Raw genomic sequence first — 17550 nt, forward strand, 5'->3', positions numbered from 1 at the left:
CCATGCACGGCCGCACCAGATTTTGCACTCTCCAGCTTTAGTAAATCAACCCCAAAGAGCGCTTTACATTCCGAGGTGACTGAACCGCAATGCAATGCTCAAAACTTTTAGCAGATTTTTTTTTTTCTAAATCTGGCTTTAGACACAGCGCTCAAAGCACCCATTTGGCACCAGTCTCAGAACATTTTAGGTGTGGACCCCGCAATCCCCTTTCCAGCAAGTTGTGCAATTTCTCAAAAACTTTTAACCGGTTCTTTTCTCTAGTTCGCCAAAAATCAAATGTCTACCATCAAATTCCAGCCTGACAATGACCCCCCCCCCACCACCACCAAAAGGTCAGGTGGAGCTACTACCAGTAATGCTGCTATGGAATGTATACATTGCTAGTTAATTACAGGTGTGCTGCGGCGGATGGCGAAGAGGAAAAAAAAAAAAAAGGAAAAATTCCTCGCCGATGACCTTTTGTTGTTGGCAGCAAAAAGAACAAGTGCTGCGCCTTCCTGCAGACAGGGGTCATCATCACCAATGCAAAGCGTTCCTAAAATCCGTGCAGCAGTCCCAGCCGGCGAATGGATTGGGATCGAAGGACATCGGGTAGGCAGAGTCCCAACCGCCGCCGCCCCCTCCCCCCCCCCCCCCCCTCTCCCTTCGCCACAGCTGCAGCCCGGACAGCCAAGAGTTAATCGTGACTTTGCAAAAGTTAACCCCTCGCCTGCCTTCGCAATCATCTGGGATTGGGAGAGAAGGGGGCTGGATGCATTCCACAGAAGCTGAACAGAAAATGATGATGAAACTCCTCAGTGCAGGAACCTCACTAACATTAGTCACAACAGTGCTTGGGGGGGGGGGGGTCCGGGCGCCCGGGACCCGGCTACACAAGGGCTTTGCTGCACTAGTAAACAGAACTTAATAGGTATGTGCAAAACTGTCTCAGCATCTGCTGCAAGCATGGGGCATTGGAGGAAAAAAAAAAAAAAAGTTAACTCTTTGAGTGCATGCAATCTTGGATTGAGCTTGCTCAGCTTCCACTTTACCGATAACACTGAAAATCCATATTACAGGAATGCAAGCTGGATTAACTCTTTATGTGCTTGCTCAGCCTCCATAAACATTAATGCAAACATTTAATATCTATAGGGGAGATCTCTTTAAAAAAAGACATGCTAAACTATGATCTTCACTTTTGGATTGATGAACTCCTATCCACAGTTATTGATATTTAAATATCAATATTGAACAATACAAGCCATTGAGGATTAACGTATTAAGGGCATGCAACCCATGGCTTGACTTTTGATTAATCAGTTCCTATTCACACATAAATCGATAATAATATTGAATACTAATATCTGACGATACAAGCCATGGAGGATTAACTCTTTAGGGGAGGCAAACTAACTTGACTTTTGATTGATCAGCTCCTATTCACACATATTGATCATAATATTGATTACCAATATCTGACGATACAAGTCATGGAGGATTAACTCTTTAAAAAGGGGGGGGGGGGGCAAACTTTGCCTTGACTTTTGATTGATTGGCTTAATCACAAATATCGAATACCATTATCGAACGATGCAGGCCATCTAGGTTTAACTCTTTAAGGGCATGCAAAGTTTGCCTTGACTTTTGATCAGCTCCTATTCACAAATATTGAAGATCAAGATCTAATACAAGCTATGCAGGATTAACTCTTTAGGAGCATGAGATCTATGGGCTTGAGTTGTATTTGCTCAGCTTTCACAAAGCTTACAAGGTTACTGATAAACCCTGTAAGTCAATATAAATAAATACATGTCGTGGAGGATTAACTATTTAAGGCATGCAGACTATGGACTATGCAGACTATGGAGAACCAATATCTGATACAAGCCATGAAGGATTAACTCTTTAAGGCATGCAGATTAGATTATTGTGAACCAATATCGGACGATAGAAGTCATGGAGGATTAACTCTTTAAAGAGGGGTAAACTACAACTTGACTTTTGATTGATCATCTCACAGTCACAAATATTGATAATAATGACAAAATAACAACACAAGCCATGCAGTATTAACTCTTTGATGGCATGCAGACTATAATATTGAGAATCAATATCTGACAATACAAGTCATGGAGGATTAACTCTTTAAAAAGGAGGCAGACTATGCACTTGGCTTTTGATTTATCAGCTCCCATTCACTCATATTGATAATAATATTGAATACCAATATCTGATGATACAAGCCATGGAGGATTAACTCTTTAAGGCATGCAGACTATGATATTGGGAACCAATATCTGACAATACATGTCATGGAGGATTAACTCTTTAAAAGGGAGGCAAACTACAACTTGACTTTTGATTGATCAGCTCCCATTCACACATATCAATAAGAATGCTGAATACCAATATTTGACCATACAAGCCATGGAGGATTAACTCTTTAAAGAGGGGTAAACTATGATTTGACTTTTGATTGATCAGCTCCCATTCCCAAATATTGATATTAAATAACCAATATGCAGGATTAACTCTTTGATGGCATGTAGACTATGAAGACTAGAATATTGAGAACCAATATCTGACGATACAAGCCATGGAGGATTAACTCTTTAAATGGAGGTAAACTATGACTTGACTTTTGATTGATCAGCTCCAATTCACTCATATTGATAATATAATAATACTGAATACCAATATCTGAAGATACAAGCCATGGAGGATTAACTCTTTAAAGGCATGCAGATTATATATTGAGAAGTGATATCTGACTATACAAGCCATGGAGGATTAACTCTTTAAAGGGAGGCAAACTACAACTTTTGATTGATCAGCTCCCATTCACAAATATCAATAAGAATGCTGAATACCAATATCTGATGATACAAGCCACGGAGGATTAACTCTTTAAAGGGATTTAAACTATGACTTGACTGTTGATTGATCAGCTCCCATTCTCAGCTATTGATATTAATAACCAATAACAATACAAGCCATGCAGGATTAACTCTTTGATGGCATGTAGGCTATAATATTGAGAACCAATATGTGACGATACAAGCCACGAATAATTAACTCTTTAAAAGGGAGGTAAATTATGACTTGACTTTTGATTGATCAGCTCCCCATTCCCAAATATTGATATTAATAACACAAACCATGCAGGATTAACGCTTTAACAGGCATGCAAACTTTTTAGTTGGACAGCTCCCAATCTCAAATATTATAATCTATATCTCATGCAATGATAATCCTATCATCACTCTATTGCCTTTCCTAGCAACAGCCCATGTGACAGTACATTTTGGCAAACTGCAAGGTTTCACCTACACTTAAAAAAAAAAAAAAAAATTGCATTGAGCTTCACTGACTCAAAGTCCACATGACACTTGAGATTATGTCTTAACATGAACTTGAAAAGAGAAGGGTGTGATAAGGTTGGGGAAGGTTACAGAATGTAATCTCTTTACAGAGCTGACTCACTTTTGCATCAGAAATACAATTTAAAAAAAAAAAGCGAGAGAGATGGGTTTTGATTGACAGCTGTCAATCACATCCTGCAAACTGAAGTGACTGCCAGCTGAGCTGCAGAGAGTCTCTTACCGATCTTGACCTGGTCCCTGTAGATCTTCTCGTTCAGGCAGACCCCTCTGCCATGGAGCAGGGCGTGCAGGGGCTTCTCCTCTCCTTGCTTGGGCAGGCAGCGGAGCCCCCCGGCGCAGCGCTCGGTGTACACCCCGCAGGACTGCCCTTCCGCCAGGGCGCAGGTCATGCAGCAGCCGCAGCCGGGCTCCTTCACCAGCTCGCAGCCGACGGGGGTCGGTGGGCACATGGACATGGCTTTCTCATCGCAGGGCTCGCAGTGGACAAAGGAGCCCAGGCACTTACACATCCCCAGGCACAGGGTGAGCAGGAAACAGGCAGGCACAATCATCTGGACAGGCAAAGTGCTTCTCCCCCCTAAAAAAAAATGCAGCAAAATCCCCCTAGAAAAAAAAGTGCACACAGCAATGCAAAGTTGGGGGGAGTGAAGGGGGTTGCACTCCCAGCTACTGACCCCTTGCAGCCTACAATTGCAAAATAAAAGTCTAAAAATTAAACACACCAAAGCAAGTTGCTGCTGTCTTCTAACACAATTGTCGGGGACCTGTTGCTGCAATCAGAAGCAACAGGTTTGCTATGTCAAAAAAAAAGGAAATAATAAAAAAATAATCTATTTTAATAACAAACTTCTTTAGCCAGAATGCAAAATCCGGTAATTCTTTGCAGTCCTGCAATCAAGTGTTAATTCCTCAAAATAGTGCAACAGAAAAAAAAAGTGTTTAAAAATCTGTAGCTTTTTAAACTTTTGAAACAAGGAGTTTTGTTTGATTATCCAAAAGCAAAAAAAAAAAAAAAGTTAAAAAAAAAAGAAAGGAGTAACAAAGTAACAAGAAAGGAGTAACATACAAAAAAAAAAGAACTACTTTGTATATCTCCCACCAGTTGTAGACTGCAGCAGAGTTTGTAAAGAGACTGGTTACTGTAGGAGCAGGCTGTCTTTTTAAATAGGCTTACTTCTGGCCGGCTGCCAGACTTTAACTGCAATTCGATATCACGACAGCTAAATTGAATAGCTGCCAGTGAACAGGCAATATAGTGAGCTTGAATGCGAGCAGGTCCCTTCTTTGTGAGTTAACTAGTTTTCTTCCACAGCTGAGAAAAGGGAACAATGAAAGTACATGCTGACTTTTAACTTCTGAAAAGGCAAAATTGCCCTCAAACTTACAGCCCCTCCCAAGGCTTTTCTCTCCCACTTTTTTTTTTTTTTTTTTTGGTGGAATGAAGTTGCAGAAGTTTCTTAGAAAAGTTTTCAAAAACTTTTTTTTTCTTTTTTAAAGCTACCTAAAAAATTGACAAGGGCTATCGGAAAATGCTGCAAAGTTGTACAGGCTTTTGATGTACGGCAAAAGTTGGATGGGCATGCCGCTGTAGCCCATAGCAACCAGTTCATTTTCACAGATTTGACTGCGCTCAGCTGATATTTTGTTTCCAGCCTTTGCACTGATTAGGTTTGTTGACTGGGCACACCCTAATCACCCCATGTGGTGTAGATTGCCCCTAAAAAAACTGATACTGTCCACTGCCTTATTGAAACCATCTACTGCCCTACTGACTCCGTCCACTGCCCTACTAAAAGCATCTACTGCCCTACTGAAACTATCTATTGCCCTACTGACACTGTCCACTGATCTACTGCAATCATCTACTGCCCTACTGAAACTATCCACTGCCCTACAGAAAGCATCTACTGCCCTACTGAAAGCACCTACTGCCCTACTGACACTGTCCATTGCCCTACTGAAAACCTCTATTGCCCTACTGACACCGTCCACTGCCCTACTGAAAGCATCTACTGCCCTACAGACACTGTCCATCACCCTACTGACACTGTCCACTGCCCTACTGAAAACCTCTATTGCCCTACTGACACCATCTACTGCCCTACTGAAAACCTCTATTGCCCTACTGACACTGTCCACTGCCCTACTAAAAGCATCTACTGCCCTACTGAAACTATCTATTGCCCTACTGACACTGTCCACTGATCTACTGCAATCATCTACTGCCCTACTGAAACTATCCCCTGCCCTACAGAAAGCATCTACTGCCCTACTGAAAGCACCTACTGCCCTACTGACACTGTCCATTGCCCTACTGAAAACCTCCATTGCCCTACTGACACCGTCCACTGCCCTACTGAAAGCATCTACTGCCCTACAGACACTGTCCACTGCCCTACTGAAAACCTCTATTGTCCTACTGACACCATCTACTGCCCTACTGAAAACCTCTATTGCCCTACTGACACCATCCACTGCCCTACTAAAAGCATCTACTGCCCTACTGACACTGTCCATTGCCCTACTGAAAACCTCTGTTGCCCTACTGACACCATACACTGCCCTTCTGAAAGCATCTACTGCCCTACTGACACTGTCCACCGCCCTACTGAAAACCTCTATTGCCCTACTGACACCATCCACTGCCCCTCTGAAAGCATTTACTGCCCTACTGACACTGTCCACTGCCCTACTGAAAACCTCTATTGCCCTACTGACACCGTCCACTGCCCTTCTGAAAGCATTTACTGCCTTACTGAAACTACTGTCCTACTGACACGATCCACTGCCCTACTGAAAGCATCTTCTGCCCTACTGTCACAGTCTACTGCCTTCCTGACACCATCCACTGCCCTACTGACACCATCCACTGCCCTACTGACACCATCCACTGCCCTACTGAAGGCATCTTCTGCCCTACTGACACAGTCTACTGCCTTTCTGACACCATCCACTGCCCTACTGACACCATCCACTGCTCTACTGACACCATCCACTGCTCTACTGACACCATCCACTGCTCTACTGACACCATCCTCTGCTCTACTGACACCGTCCACTGCCCTACTGAAAGCATCTTCTGCCCTACTCACACAGTCTACTGAATTTCTGACACCATCCACTGCCCTACTGACACCATCCTCTGCTCTACTGACACCATCCACTGCCCTACTGAAACCATCTACTGCCCTCCTGACACTGTCCACTGCCCTCCTGACACTGTCCACTGCCCTACTGACACCGTCCACTGCTCTGACATATCCATTTTTAATGACATTTTAAAATGTTTGTCCACATTTATTAATAAGAGTGTGTGTGTGTATGTATATATATATATATATATATATATACATATATACACACACGCGCGCATATGTGTCTGAGCACTGGGGTGCACACCCTAAGGTAATAGGCTGTGCACACCTATGGTTGGGGGGGGGCTTTACAGATGATTCAATAACTGCTTGTTAGGTCATGAGGGAGATTTACTAAAACTGGAGCACTCAGGATCTAGTACAGCTGTGCATGGTCACCAATCAGCTTCTAATTTCAGCTTGTTCAATTAAAGTCATAGTAAAGGTTTGTCACTTTAAAAAAAAAAAAATAACAAACTTGTTATACTTACCTGCTCTGTGTAGTGGTTTTGCACAGAGCATCCCTGAATCCTCCTCTTCTTAGGTCCTCCCAGGGCACTCCAGGTCCCTCCCTCCTGCCAAGTGCCCCCAAAGAAAGTGGATTGCTGTAGGGGCACCCGAGCATGTGCGTTCCCCAGCCGCGGCTCTGCGTGTCCGTTCACACACAGAGACGCAGTTTTGGCCCCGCCCCCTCTCTCTTCTCAATGGCTCACTGACTGGGATGGACAACAGCAGGGGCCAAGGCAGAGCCAAGCCAGTCATGCACATTGCTGCAATGCGATGGGTCTCAGGTAAGTATTAGGGGGGCCCCTGCACACAGAAGGTTTTTTACCTTCATGAAAGTAAAAAACCTTGTGCCTTTACAAACACTTTAGGCTTTGCCAATAAAACGTGGAAGTTGATTGGTTTCTTTGCAGAGCTGCATCAGATTTCACACCCTCCAGTTTTAGTAAATCTCCCCTTGTTTCTTTCTGTTTGTAATCTTTCAGCGGCATTAGAGATGAGCTTAGGCATCCTCCAAACTCCTCTCCTCAAGTTCAGAGTTTAGCAAGAGATGAGTTCGGAGGACACCTAAGCTCACCTCTATTCAGCATCTAAAGCTGGCCATACATGGGTCAAACTTCCCCAGAAATTTAAGCCATAGGTGACCCTGTTAATGCCGCTTCTTAGACCACGCCCCTGACTTGTTTCACCCTGCCTACTGGGGCTTAATCATAGAGGTGAGGTTCTCAACTCTATGATTAGGCTTTGGTAGGTGGGGCTAAACATGTCAGGGGGCGTGGTCTGAGGAGCGGCATTGACTGAGGCTTTCACATGCACACATCCTAACTAGGATCGGTTTAAGTGGGCGGCGGTTTCTTGCTTTGATTATTACTTCTGGTTGAGTTACTCTTCAATGCTGGCATCCCTGAGTACTAATGGGGCTTTACACCTCAGCTTGGAGCAGCACTATTAAGTACAAATGGACTTATAGGTGGCCCTGTTGGTACATCACCTAACACCCTTGGACCTATAAACAGAAGGAGCTGGGTGGAAAACTGTAGGATGACCAGTAGCTGCATCCAATCAGATGCAGCCACTGTTGGGGTATTGTGGGTGGCTGTCAAAATACAATAGCCGGCAGCGGGAGATTCGTCCATCTACAAATGGATGGTGGGAATAAAATAATTGCTGGGTACATATAACGTGGATGGTAAAAAACAAAAGCCCCTAGTGGTGGACTTTTTAGGCACATAGAGAATAAACATCTTTCTTTGATTGGGCATGGATGTAAAACGTTTAAAATAATTACACTAAGAGCCTTTGAAGCCAAGAATCTACCTGTCCTGAATCTCTGTTGTTTTTAACCAGAATAGTATGGAATGCTAAGTCAGCAACTCATTACAAATACGTAAGTGTACAATGTGAAAATTGTTTGTGGATTATTGTATATATGTGTGATGTCATATATGCTTATCCTCTTCTCTTTAATATATTTTCTAGAATAGAAATTTCTCTTGCTAATACCCCTGAGGAAGGAGATACGTGTACTCCGAAACGCGTTGGGTGCAAGAGTATTTTGTACTATTGTATGTATATTGATGTAAATGCCATACATGCATTCCCTATGTTACATGATTCATACTTTTTTATACCATATATTTAATAAAATATTTTTGTATCAAAACACTATTTTATTCTCTGTGTGCCTAAAAAGTCCACCACTAGGGGCTTTTGTTTTTGAGCTTTAATACTGGATGTGGCACAAAAATGCATTAAATTGCTGTTCTATTTGACTTTCTATAACGTGGATGGGGGAATCCAGTGGGCTGAAGAAGAGATATCTTACAGTGCATTTCCAGCTTAAGGAGACGTTCACTCAACTGCACACGCGTTACGCGCATTGACGCGATGGGGTGCCATTCTTTTTTGAATGGTACCCCATTTCACCTTTTCAACACACTTGCAACACAATGTTGCTCTACCAAAATTGCTGCATGCACGTTTAATAGTGCCTTAGGTACCCCATTCCAATGAATGAGCTGCCTTGATGCAATGCACATTAAAACACATGCGCTAATGCAGCACGGCAGTGTGAAGTGGACCTTAATGTCCCATGTAGCCCTAGCCTTAGAGGGGCTCATTTTATTGCATTACAGAGTGCCCTAAAATGTGGTACTCTATATGCATGGAGCTGATAATCGAGCACAAAAGAGCATACATTTTTTTTTTTGGAAGGAAGGGGTTAAGCAAAGAATGCATCGGCTTGTGTTTGCGAGTTTTATAAACTTTTGACTGACAGCTGCCAAGTTGCACTGTTACTTGTGCCATTTATGAGAATTCCAGGGCAGATGTAGATTTTCCTCAGCTGTAAACGTTCGGATTGCTGTTCGCTTCGGCAGCTGAAGTGTCACTTTCCATGATGCCGTCCTGACAACTTTCCCATGGCCAGTGGGCATCTGAAAATAGTCCCTTAATGTAGCATTATTGGCAGCGCTGGCAGCCAAGGTGAAAAGTACTAAGTTGGCAAGAGAGAAATAATGCACAAAGCTCTGTGCCAGCTGAGATCAGGGAATTAATCGGGTTCCCGAGAAGTGGCTCTCTATACACTTTAAATAAGTAAGTGTTTTCTAGATGAACTCTCAGGCTTTCTCTTCTTATCTACTGTAGTTTTGTATGTCCTATTAGTTACAAAAAGTAAAATCAGTACAGTACTTAAAACTCATTTGAATGAAGATCATGTCCAGTTGACGGTCTATTATTCTGTATATAAGTTGTAATAGAATTGTATTATGGTCGTGTCCAGTGATGGGTCGTGTTGGGGGTGCAGTGTTCTATGTACAGTACCTTGAAAAAGTTTTCACACCCCTTGAAATTTTCCACATTTTGTCACGTTACAACCAAAAACGTAAATGTATTTTATTGGGAATTTATGTGATAGACCAACACAAAGTGGCACATAATTGTGAAGTGGAAGGAAAATGATAAATGGTTTTCAAATATTTTTACAAATAAATATGTGAAAAGTTTGGCGTGCATTTGTATTCAGCCCCTCTGAGTCAATACTTTGGAGAACCGCCTTTTTCTGCAATTACAGCTGCAAGACTTTTTGGGGATGTCTCTACCAGCTTTGCACATCTAGAGAGGGACATTTTTGCCCATTCTTCTTCTTTGCAGAAGATCTCAAACTCTGTCAGATTGGATGGAGAGCGTCTGTGAACAGCAATTTTCAAGTCTTGCCACAGATTCTCAATTGGATTTAGGTCTGGACTGTGACTGGGCCATTCTAACACATGAATATGCTTTTATCTAAACCATTCCATTGTAGCTCTGGCTGTATGTTTAAGGTCGTTGCCCTGTTGGAAGGTGAACCTCCGCCCCAGTCTCAAGTCTTTTGCAGACTCTAACAGGTTTTCTTCTAAGATTGCCCTGTATTTGGCTCCATCCAACTTCCCATCAACTCTGACCAGCTTCCCTGTCCCTGCTGAAGAAAAGCATCCCCACAACTTGATGCTGCCACCACCATGTTTCATGGTGGGGATGGTGTGTTCAGGGTGATGTGCAGCGTTAGGTTTCTGCCACACATAGCGTTTTGCTTTGAGGCCAAAAAGTTCAATTTTGGTCTCATCTGACCAGAGCACCTTCTTCCACATGTTTGCTGTGTCCCCCACATGGCTTCTCGCAAACTGCAAACAGGACTTCTTATGGCTTTCTTTCACCAATGTCTTTCTTCTTGCCACTCTTCCATAAAGGGCAGATTTGTGGAGAACACGACTAATAGTTGTCCTGTGGACAGATTCTCCCACCTGAGCTGTGGATCTCTGCAGCTCCTCCAGAGTTACCATGGACCTCTTGGCTCTTCTGTGATGAATGCTCTCCTTGCCCGGCCGGTCAGTTTAGGTGGACGGCCATGTCTTGGTAGGTTTGCAGTTGTGCCATACTCTTTCCATTTTCGGATGATGGATTGAACAGAGCTCCATGAGATGTTCAAAGCTTGGGATATTTTTTTATATCCTAACCCTGCTTTATACTTCTCCACAACTTTATCCCTGACCTGTCTGGTGTGTTCCTTGGCCTTCAGTATGCTGTTTGTTCACTAAGGTTCTCTAACAAACCTCTGAGGGCTTCACATAACAGCTGTATTTATACTGAGATTAAATTACACACAGGGGGACTCTATTTACTAATTAGGTTACTTCTAAAGGCAATTGGTTCCACTAGATTTTAGTTAGCAGAGTAAAGGGGGCTGAATACAAATGCACGCCACACTTTTCAGATATTTATTTGTAAATGTGGAAAACCATTTATCATTTTCTTTCCAATTCACAATTATGTGCTGCTTTGTGTTGGTCTATCACAAAAAAAATCCCAATACAATACTTTTATGTTTTCGTTGTAACATGACAAAATGTGGAAAATTTCAAGGGGTATGAATACTTTTTCAAGGCACTGTATAGAGTGTAATAGAATTGTATTATGATCATGTCCAGTGGTCGGTCATATTGGAGGCGTAGTGTTCTATGCATAGAGTGTAATAAAATTGTACTATAGAATACTCTGCATAAGGCAAAGGACTAGTCCCCTCCCCAGTTTTGCCTGGGGTCTCTCTGCGGCTGACCTTTTACCCTTACTGACTTACCATGACTTGTTCTGCACTACAGCGGGTATAGAAAAGAATCACCCCTCTTTAAAATGATCACATTTTGTTGCCTTGCAGCCTGAATTACTCTTATAACATCCAACTGAAAGATATAACACAAACATGTCAGAAAAAAATATTCAAAAACAGAATCACTGAGTTGGAAAAAGGATCACCCCCCTTTGTGTCATTATTTTGTTGAACCACATGTTGCTCCAATTCCGGCCTATAGTCTGTTGGGATTTGTCTCTACTAACTTTGTACATCTAGACTTTGTGATATTTGCCCGCTCTTCTTTGCAGAACTGCTCAAGTTCAGCTACATTTGATGGTGACCGTTTGTGGACTTCAGTCTTCAAGTCATTCCACAGATTTTCATTGGGGTTTAAGTCTGGGCTCTCACTGGACCATGCAAGGACATTCTCCTTTTTCTCCTTCAACCCCTGTGTGATCATTGTTGCTGTGTGCTTTGGGTCATTCTAATGTTGGAAGGTAATCCTTCTTTCCATTGACGACTTTCTGACAGAGGGCATCAAATTTTTCTCACGAATTTGACGGTATTTTGCCCCACCCATTTTTCCCTCTATCCTGACAAGTGCTCCAGTCTCTGCTGCAGAGAAAACCCCCCATAACAGGATATTACCACCCCCCCCCATAACAGGATATTACCACCCCCCCATAACAGGATATTACCACCCCCCCCCATAACAGGATATTACCACCCCCCCATAACAGGATATTACCCCCTCCATGCTTTACTGTAGGAATGGTGTTATTTGGAGGGTGAACTGTATTGGATTTCCGCCAGAAATATTGTTTGGTGTTGAGCTCAAATAATTCAATCTTAGTCCCATCTGACCACCTTAAACGCACTTTGAAGATTCTGAGGCCACGTGGAAAAAGGTTTTCTGGTCAAGTGAGACTAATATTGAATTATTTGGCCTTAACACCAGACAACATGGATGGTGGAAATCCATCCAAATGTAGGAATGGTGTTTTTTTGGATGGATTTCCGCCAGACATATCTTTTGGTGTTGAGGCCAAATAATTCAATTTTAGTCAACAAATTACTGACACAAGAGGGGGGTGATCCTTTTTCCAACTCAGTGATTCTGTTTTTGATAATTTTTTATTTTTTTCTGAGATGTTGGTGTTAAATCTAGGGTTGACACTTTTTCTTCAAGCCAAATTCGCACATTTTTAGAGGCACACGGTAATTATATATTTTTTTGTTAGTATACACAATAGCAGTGATGGTGAACCTTGGCACCCCAGATGTCTTGGAACTACATTTCCCATGATGCTCAACTACACTGCAGTGTAGTTGAGCATCATGGGAAATGTAGTTCCAAAACATCTGGGGTGCCAAGGTTCGCCATCAGTGCACTATAGGTTTGTAACAGACCTGGGACACATTTGGGCACACCAAAGAGAATAGTAATGTGGCGCACATAGTGCCCCCTCACCCTCCTGTCAGGCCCTGTTCTGAGCCACATTCCTGCCTGAATAATGTGTCTGGGTTTCAGGTGGACTGAAACCCCGACACATGATTCAAAACCCAGACTGTCCAGGTAAATCCTGGACAAGTGGCAACCCTAGTTATATCTTTCAATTGGATGTTATAAGTTGCACTTATAAATACAGCTGGATAAAACAATAACTGTGTCTGTCTTCATTTCAGGCTGCAAAGCAACAAAATGTGATTATTTTAAAGGGGGGGGGGGGGGGGTGATTCTTTTCTATACCCACTGTATATCTCTGTGTGGAGGCGGCCATCTTGGTAGTGGCCGGGTATTGCTTCCTCATGTCAGAGCCTTCAGCAAAGAGAACAGTGAGCAGCACAGTTGTGGTATCACCAAATCTCACTCCGAATCTGCCAGTCAGAGGCAGCAGTGCCTTAGATCTCACGCTGCAGGTTTACAGATAGGAGCCTACAGGACAGGGGTGCCTAGGCTCACTCACATACCAGGAAGGGCACTGCTATTTTTAGGGGGAATCAAAACAAAATGAAGGTTTGTCATGATATTGCTAAGGCCCAAATGATGTTTCTTAATGTCTCCTATGACCGCAAATTTCACTCTTTTGAATTCATGTTTATTTAAAGGCAAACCCGGTACAGTCATTGCACTGAAGAGCAGGCGCTAACACTGCAGAAATCATTTTAACTTTTTAAGTTGCCAATCGATTTTGACTAACTAGCTCACTTTTTTAATGCCGCCATTGCCAAGTAAACAGCAGTGGAAAACCTGTCCCTTGGCCTTTTCTATTTAAATCGGCAACTGTTTTTGTGAAGATCAGCGCGTCAGCTGTGCCCAGGAGATGCATACGGTCGAACCCCCCTCCCCCCCCCCCCGGCCCTGCTCGATCTCAAGACCCCGCATCGAGTTACAGAGCTGCACCCGGAGCGAATTTATTATTACACTATAAAATTAATCCGGACACTGAGAGAATTGGCAAAACACCTTCTTGTCTAGTTAGTGAGGCCGGCGGTACTTCCAAGCGGTGAACAATCCTGAATAATAGATCTCATAGAAGGCCACAGCGGTCGCATTCACAACTGCTGATATTATTAGTGCAGAAAAGGCATGCATTTGATTGGCTGTTATGGACAGTTGTATTAAACACACTGCTCGGTACTCAGCTGGAACCCAATTAGAATGTTAGAAATGTAATGAGTAATTCCAGTAGATTCTGGTGCCCAGTATTTGGGGGGGGGGGGGCAAACCAATTCCACTCCCCCCCCACTCCCCGCGGGAGACGGATCTGGGGTAGGGGTCCTGCTCCTCGCTCCAGCTACTCCTCCCTCCAGGGGCCGTTGCTTCTCCTCCCGGGCCGAACGGGAAGTGGGTCTCGAGACCCAATTGGCCGGGGGTCCTAAAACTCCCTGGCCAATCAGGTCTCAGGATCCGCTTCCTGATTGGCCGGGAGGAGAATTAGGAAGACAATAGCGAATATTAATTCGCTAATGTCACACAACTGGGTGGGGTCAGGGCACAGTGCTCTGCGCCCCGAGCCCACCCTTTTTTGAAGTCAATTAGAGCCTCTGGCTCTAATCACGTGCTTCAAAAAACAAAAAAAGCCCTTTAAAATCCATGCGTTCAGCGCTCTGCATGCAGATTAGGGGCCTTGGCGCATGAATTAGGGGGCGTGGTGCACCATATGGACGGGCCGCCACTGGTAGACGGGGAACCAACCAATCAAAGAACTGCCAGTGCTGTCCAGCAAGCACTGCATCTGCGCTGAGGTCAGATTTCAGAGAGCTCCCTACATGTTCAATGGGAGGGTGTGCCTTGTGAAGCCATGTATGTTCTGCAAATTCACCAAGGAGAGTTCTGCTTTCCTTGGCGATAAGATAATGTATAAGGAATGGAACACGCGGTGGCTGTGAGAGAAGTATTAGGCTTGGCTCACGTTACCACATATACGCGGGTGTGTTTTACACACATGTTTCCGGGCATCGCATGTAGGGCAGTCCTTTCATTTCAATGGGCTGCCTTACTCACGAGAAACGCGGGGAAAGAAGTCCCTGACTCTTGCTCTGCACTAAACCCCAACTCTTGCCACGGCATCATGCAATTTGGCACATGTGTTTGCCAATGCGTTGGGGGTGCCATTAGGATTTAATGGCGCACCTATGCATTTGCTGTAGAGCAATGTTTTTCTCTACATGTCAGGAAAGCGTGCAATTTTGCATACATTCCCAACATGCACAGATCAGATGTGAGCTTGGGATGAGGTGGTGCAGCACTGCAGCCGCTGGATGGAGAATCAAAATATTGCGTAAGGTTTTTTAGGGGTTTTTTTAGAGTTAGTGTTAGGGTTAGAACTTAGGGTTAGGGTTTCCCCTGGAAGAACAAGGTTAGGACTCAGGGATTGGAATAGGGACCACCCCCAAAGGTCAAAGGTCAGCAGGCGTGTCCCCCAGAGGTCAAAGGTCAAGAGGTGTGGCTGACCCACCCCCACCAAAGTGTTCCGCCTACCCCAACTAAGTCAGGGCATCAGCAAGTCGGGGTAAGCGATTTTGCTGGAGAGTACCTCCACATAGGCAGTCCATAGGCAGTCCAAGTCTTCCAGCACCCTCGGCATGGTTATTATAGGAGCATGACGGCAGGTTTGTGCAATGTGGGCTCGTCTACACCCATTCAGACGTGGGACTCTCCTACACGTAGGTGATTACTTACCGGTTACAAGAAGTGTCTGCAAGTTGCCTTAATTATTTATTTCTGTATTGCAGGCATTTATATAGTGCTGTCAGTTTATGCAGCGCTTTGCATACTGTACATTAGTCCCTGCCCCCGAGGAGCAAGCTAAGGTACAATCTAAAGCCTCGTACACACGATCGGACTTTCCGACGGGAAATGTTCGATGAGAGGCTGTTGGCGGTAAATCCGACCGTGTGCACGCTCCATCGGACAATTGTTGGCTAGCAGGTTCTCAAATTTTCCATGGACAAATGTGTGTTGTCGGATTTTCCCGAGCGTGTGTACACAAGTCCGTCGGAACAAAAGTCCAAAGTACAAACACGCATGCTCGGAAGCAGAACTGGTCGGTCTTGTAAACTAGCGTTCGTAATGGAGAATTAACATTCGTGACGCGGCGAATTATGAAATCTCGAAATGCAGCGCACAATTCTCTTCTTCTTTAATGGGATAATAATGAAGCTGCTTTGCTGGTGATACTGATGGAGTTATTGCAAACGAATTTTCAAAGGCTTTTTTTTTTCTAGTGATATCAAGAATAATATTATTATGCTTTTTTTTTTTTTTTTTTTTTTTTGGGCAAGTTACCACAACATTATTATCTTGTAGTTTTTAAGATCAAAGATACAACTATGTTGGTGTTCCTTGTTAATTCTACATTCTATTTTTTTAAATGTAACTGCCGACTCCCAAACTGTCATTTGAAGTAAAACACACAGCCAAGTATTATTCTACACAATTTTTTTATTGTGCATTAAAAAAAGAAAACAAATAAAATTAGACCTGTTATCTGCCAATAGAACTTAACCAAAAAGTGCATTCTATGCATCCAAAATATAGAAAATATACCAAATCAAATCATTATTATTCAACCAAAAAATAATGTCAAAGCAATAACTCCAATAACACGTTATCTCCTCCGATTCCACAACATGTCTGGTTGATGAACGGCCGTTCAGAAACAAACTGAAAAGAACGAAATGAAAAATGCAAAAAGAAATCAACACTCTTCAAACTTCTACTAACACAAAATTAGCAGAAGGAACCCAAAGGGGTGGCGCTAAGAGCTTAAAAAACATGGAGTACGTCTAGTATGTCACTACGTTCGTAATTGTTGGCCAACATTTGTGTGGCCATGTGTATACCAGACAACTTGGAGTCAACGCCCTTCTGACAAAATTCCACGGTTTTGTTGGCGGAAAGTCCGATCGTGTGTACGAGGCATAAGGCTCCATTCACACTTATATGACTCCAAAGTTGCGGCGACTTTGGCGTGCATCTTTGACGCAGCTTTGGATGGGTGCAACTTGGATACGACTTTGGCTTTGACCAATGATAATGGACAACTGTTGCACACAAGTTGCATTGTACAACATTCAGGTACGACTTTCATGCAAATTCTTAGGGTTAACATTGAAGTCTCTGGCCCTCAAGTTGCATGAAAGTCAGAATAAAGTAGTGCATGAACTATTTTGAAGTTACTGCAACGTTAAGTCGAGGATATATGAATGGGCATCATTGGAAAACATGGGGAACGACTTGTCGTGCAACTTTGAAGTCCAAAGTTGCATGGTAAGTCGCACAAGTTTGGATAGAGCCTAAGGCAGCCTTTCTCCTACCTTTTCAACATGGAGGAACCCTTGAAATAACTTTCCGGTCTTAGGGAACCCCTGATAAAAGTTATTATATCTACAACTCATGATATATTAGTGTGATGGTCACTGGGAAGAA

General features: G+C 43.3%; 1 protein-coding gene across 1 annotated transcript in view; it reads right to left on the reverse strand.

The window, feature by feature from the left end:
- Positions 1–4524, reverse strand: part of IGFBP5 (insulin like growth factor binding protein 5) — a 41069-nt gene extending 36545 nt beyond the window's left edge. Inside the window, exon 1 of the mRNA XM_073634388.1 lies at positions 3589–4524. Coding sequence (XP_073490489.1) covers positions 3589–3919 — 331 coding nt within the window. The 5' untranslated portion in view covers positions 3920–4524. The remainder of the gene's footprint in view (positions 1–3588) is intronic.
- Positions 4525–17550: the final 13026 nt, after the last annotated feature.

This window comes from Aquarana catesbeiana, linkage group LG06 (assembly GCF_042186555.1).
Source record: "Aquarana catesbeiana isolate 2022-GZ linkage group LG06, ASM4218655v1, whole genome shotgun sequence".
NCBI classification, from domain to species: Eukaryota; Metazoa; Chordata; class Amphibia; order Anura; family Ranidae; genus Aquarana; species Aquarana catesbeiana.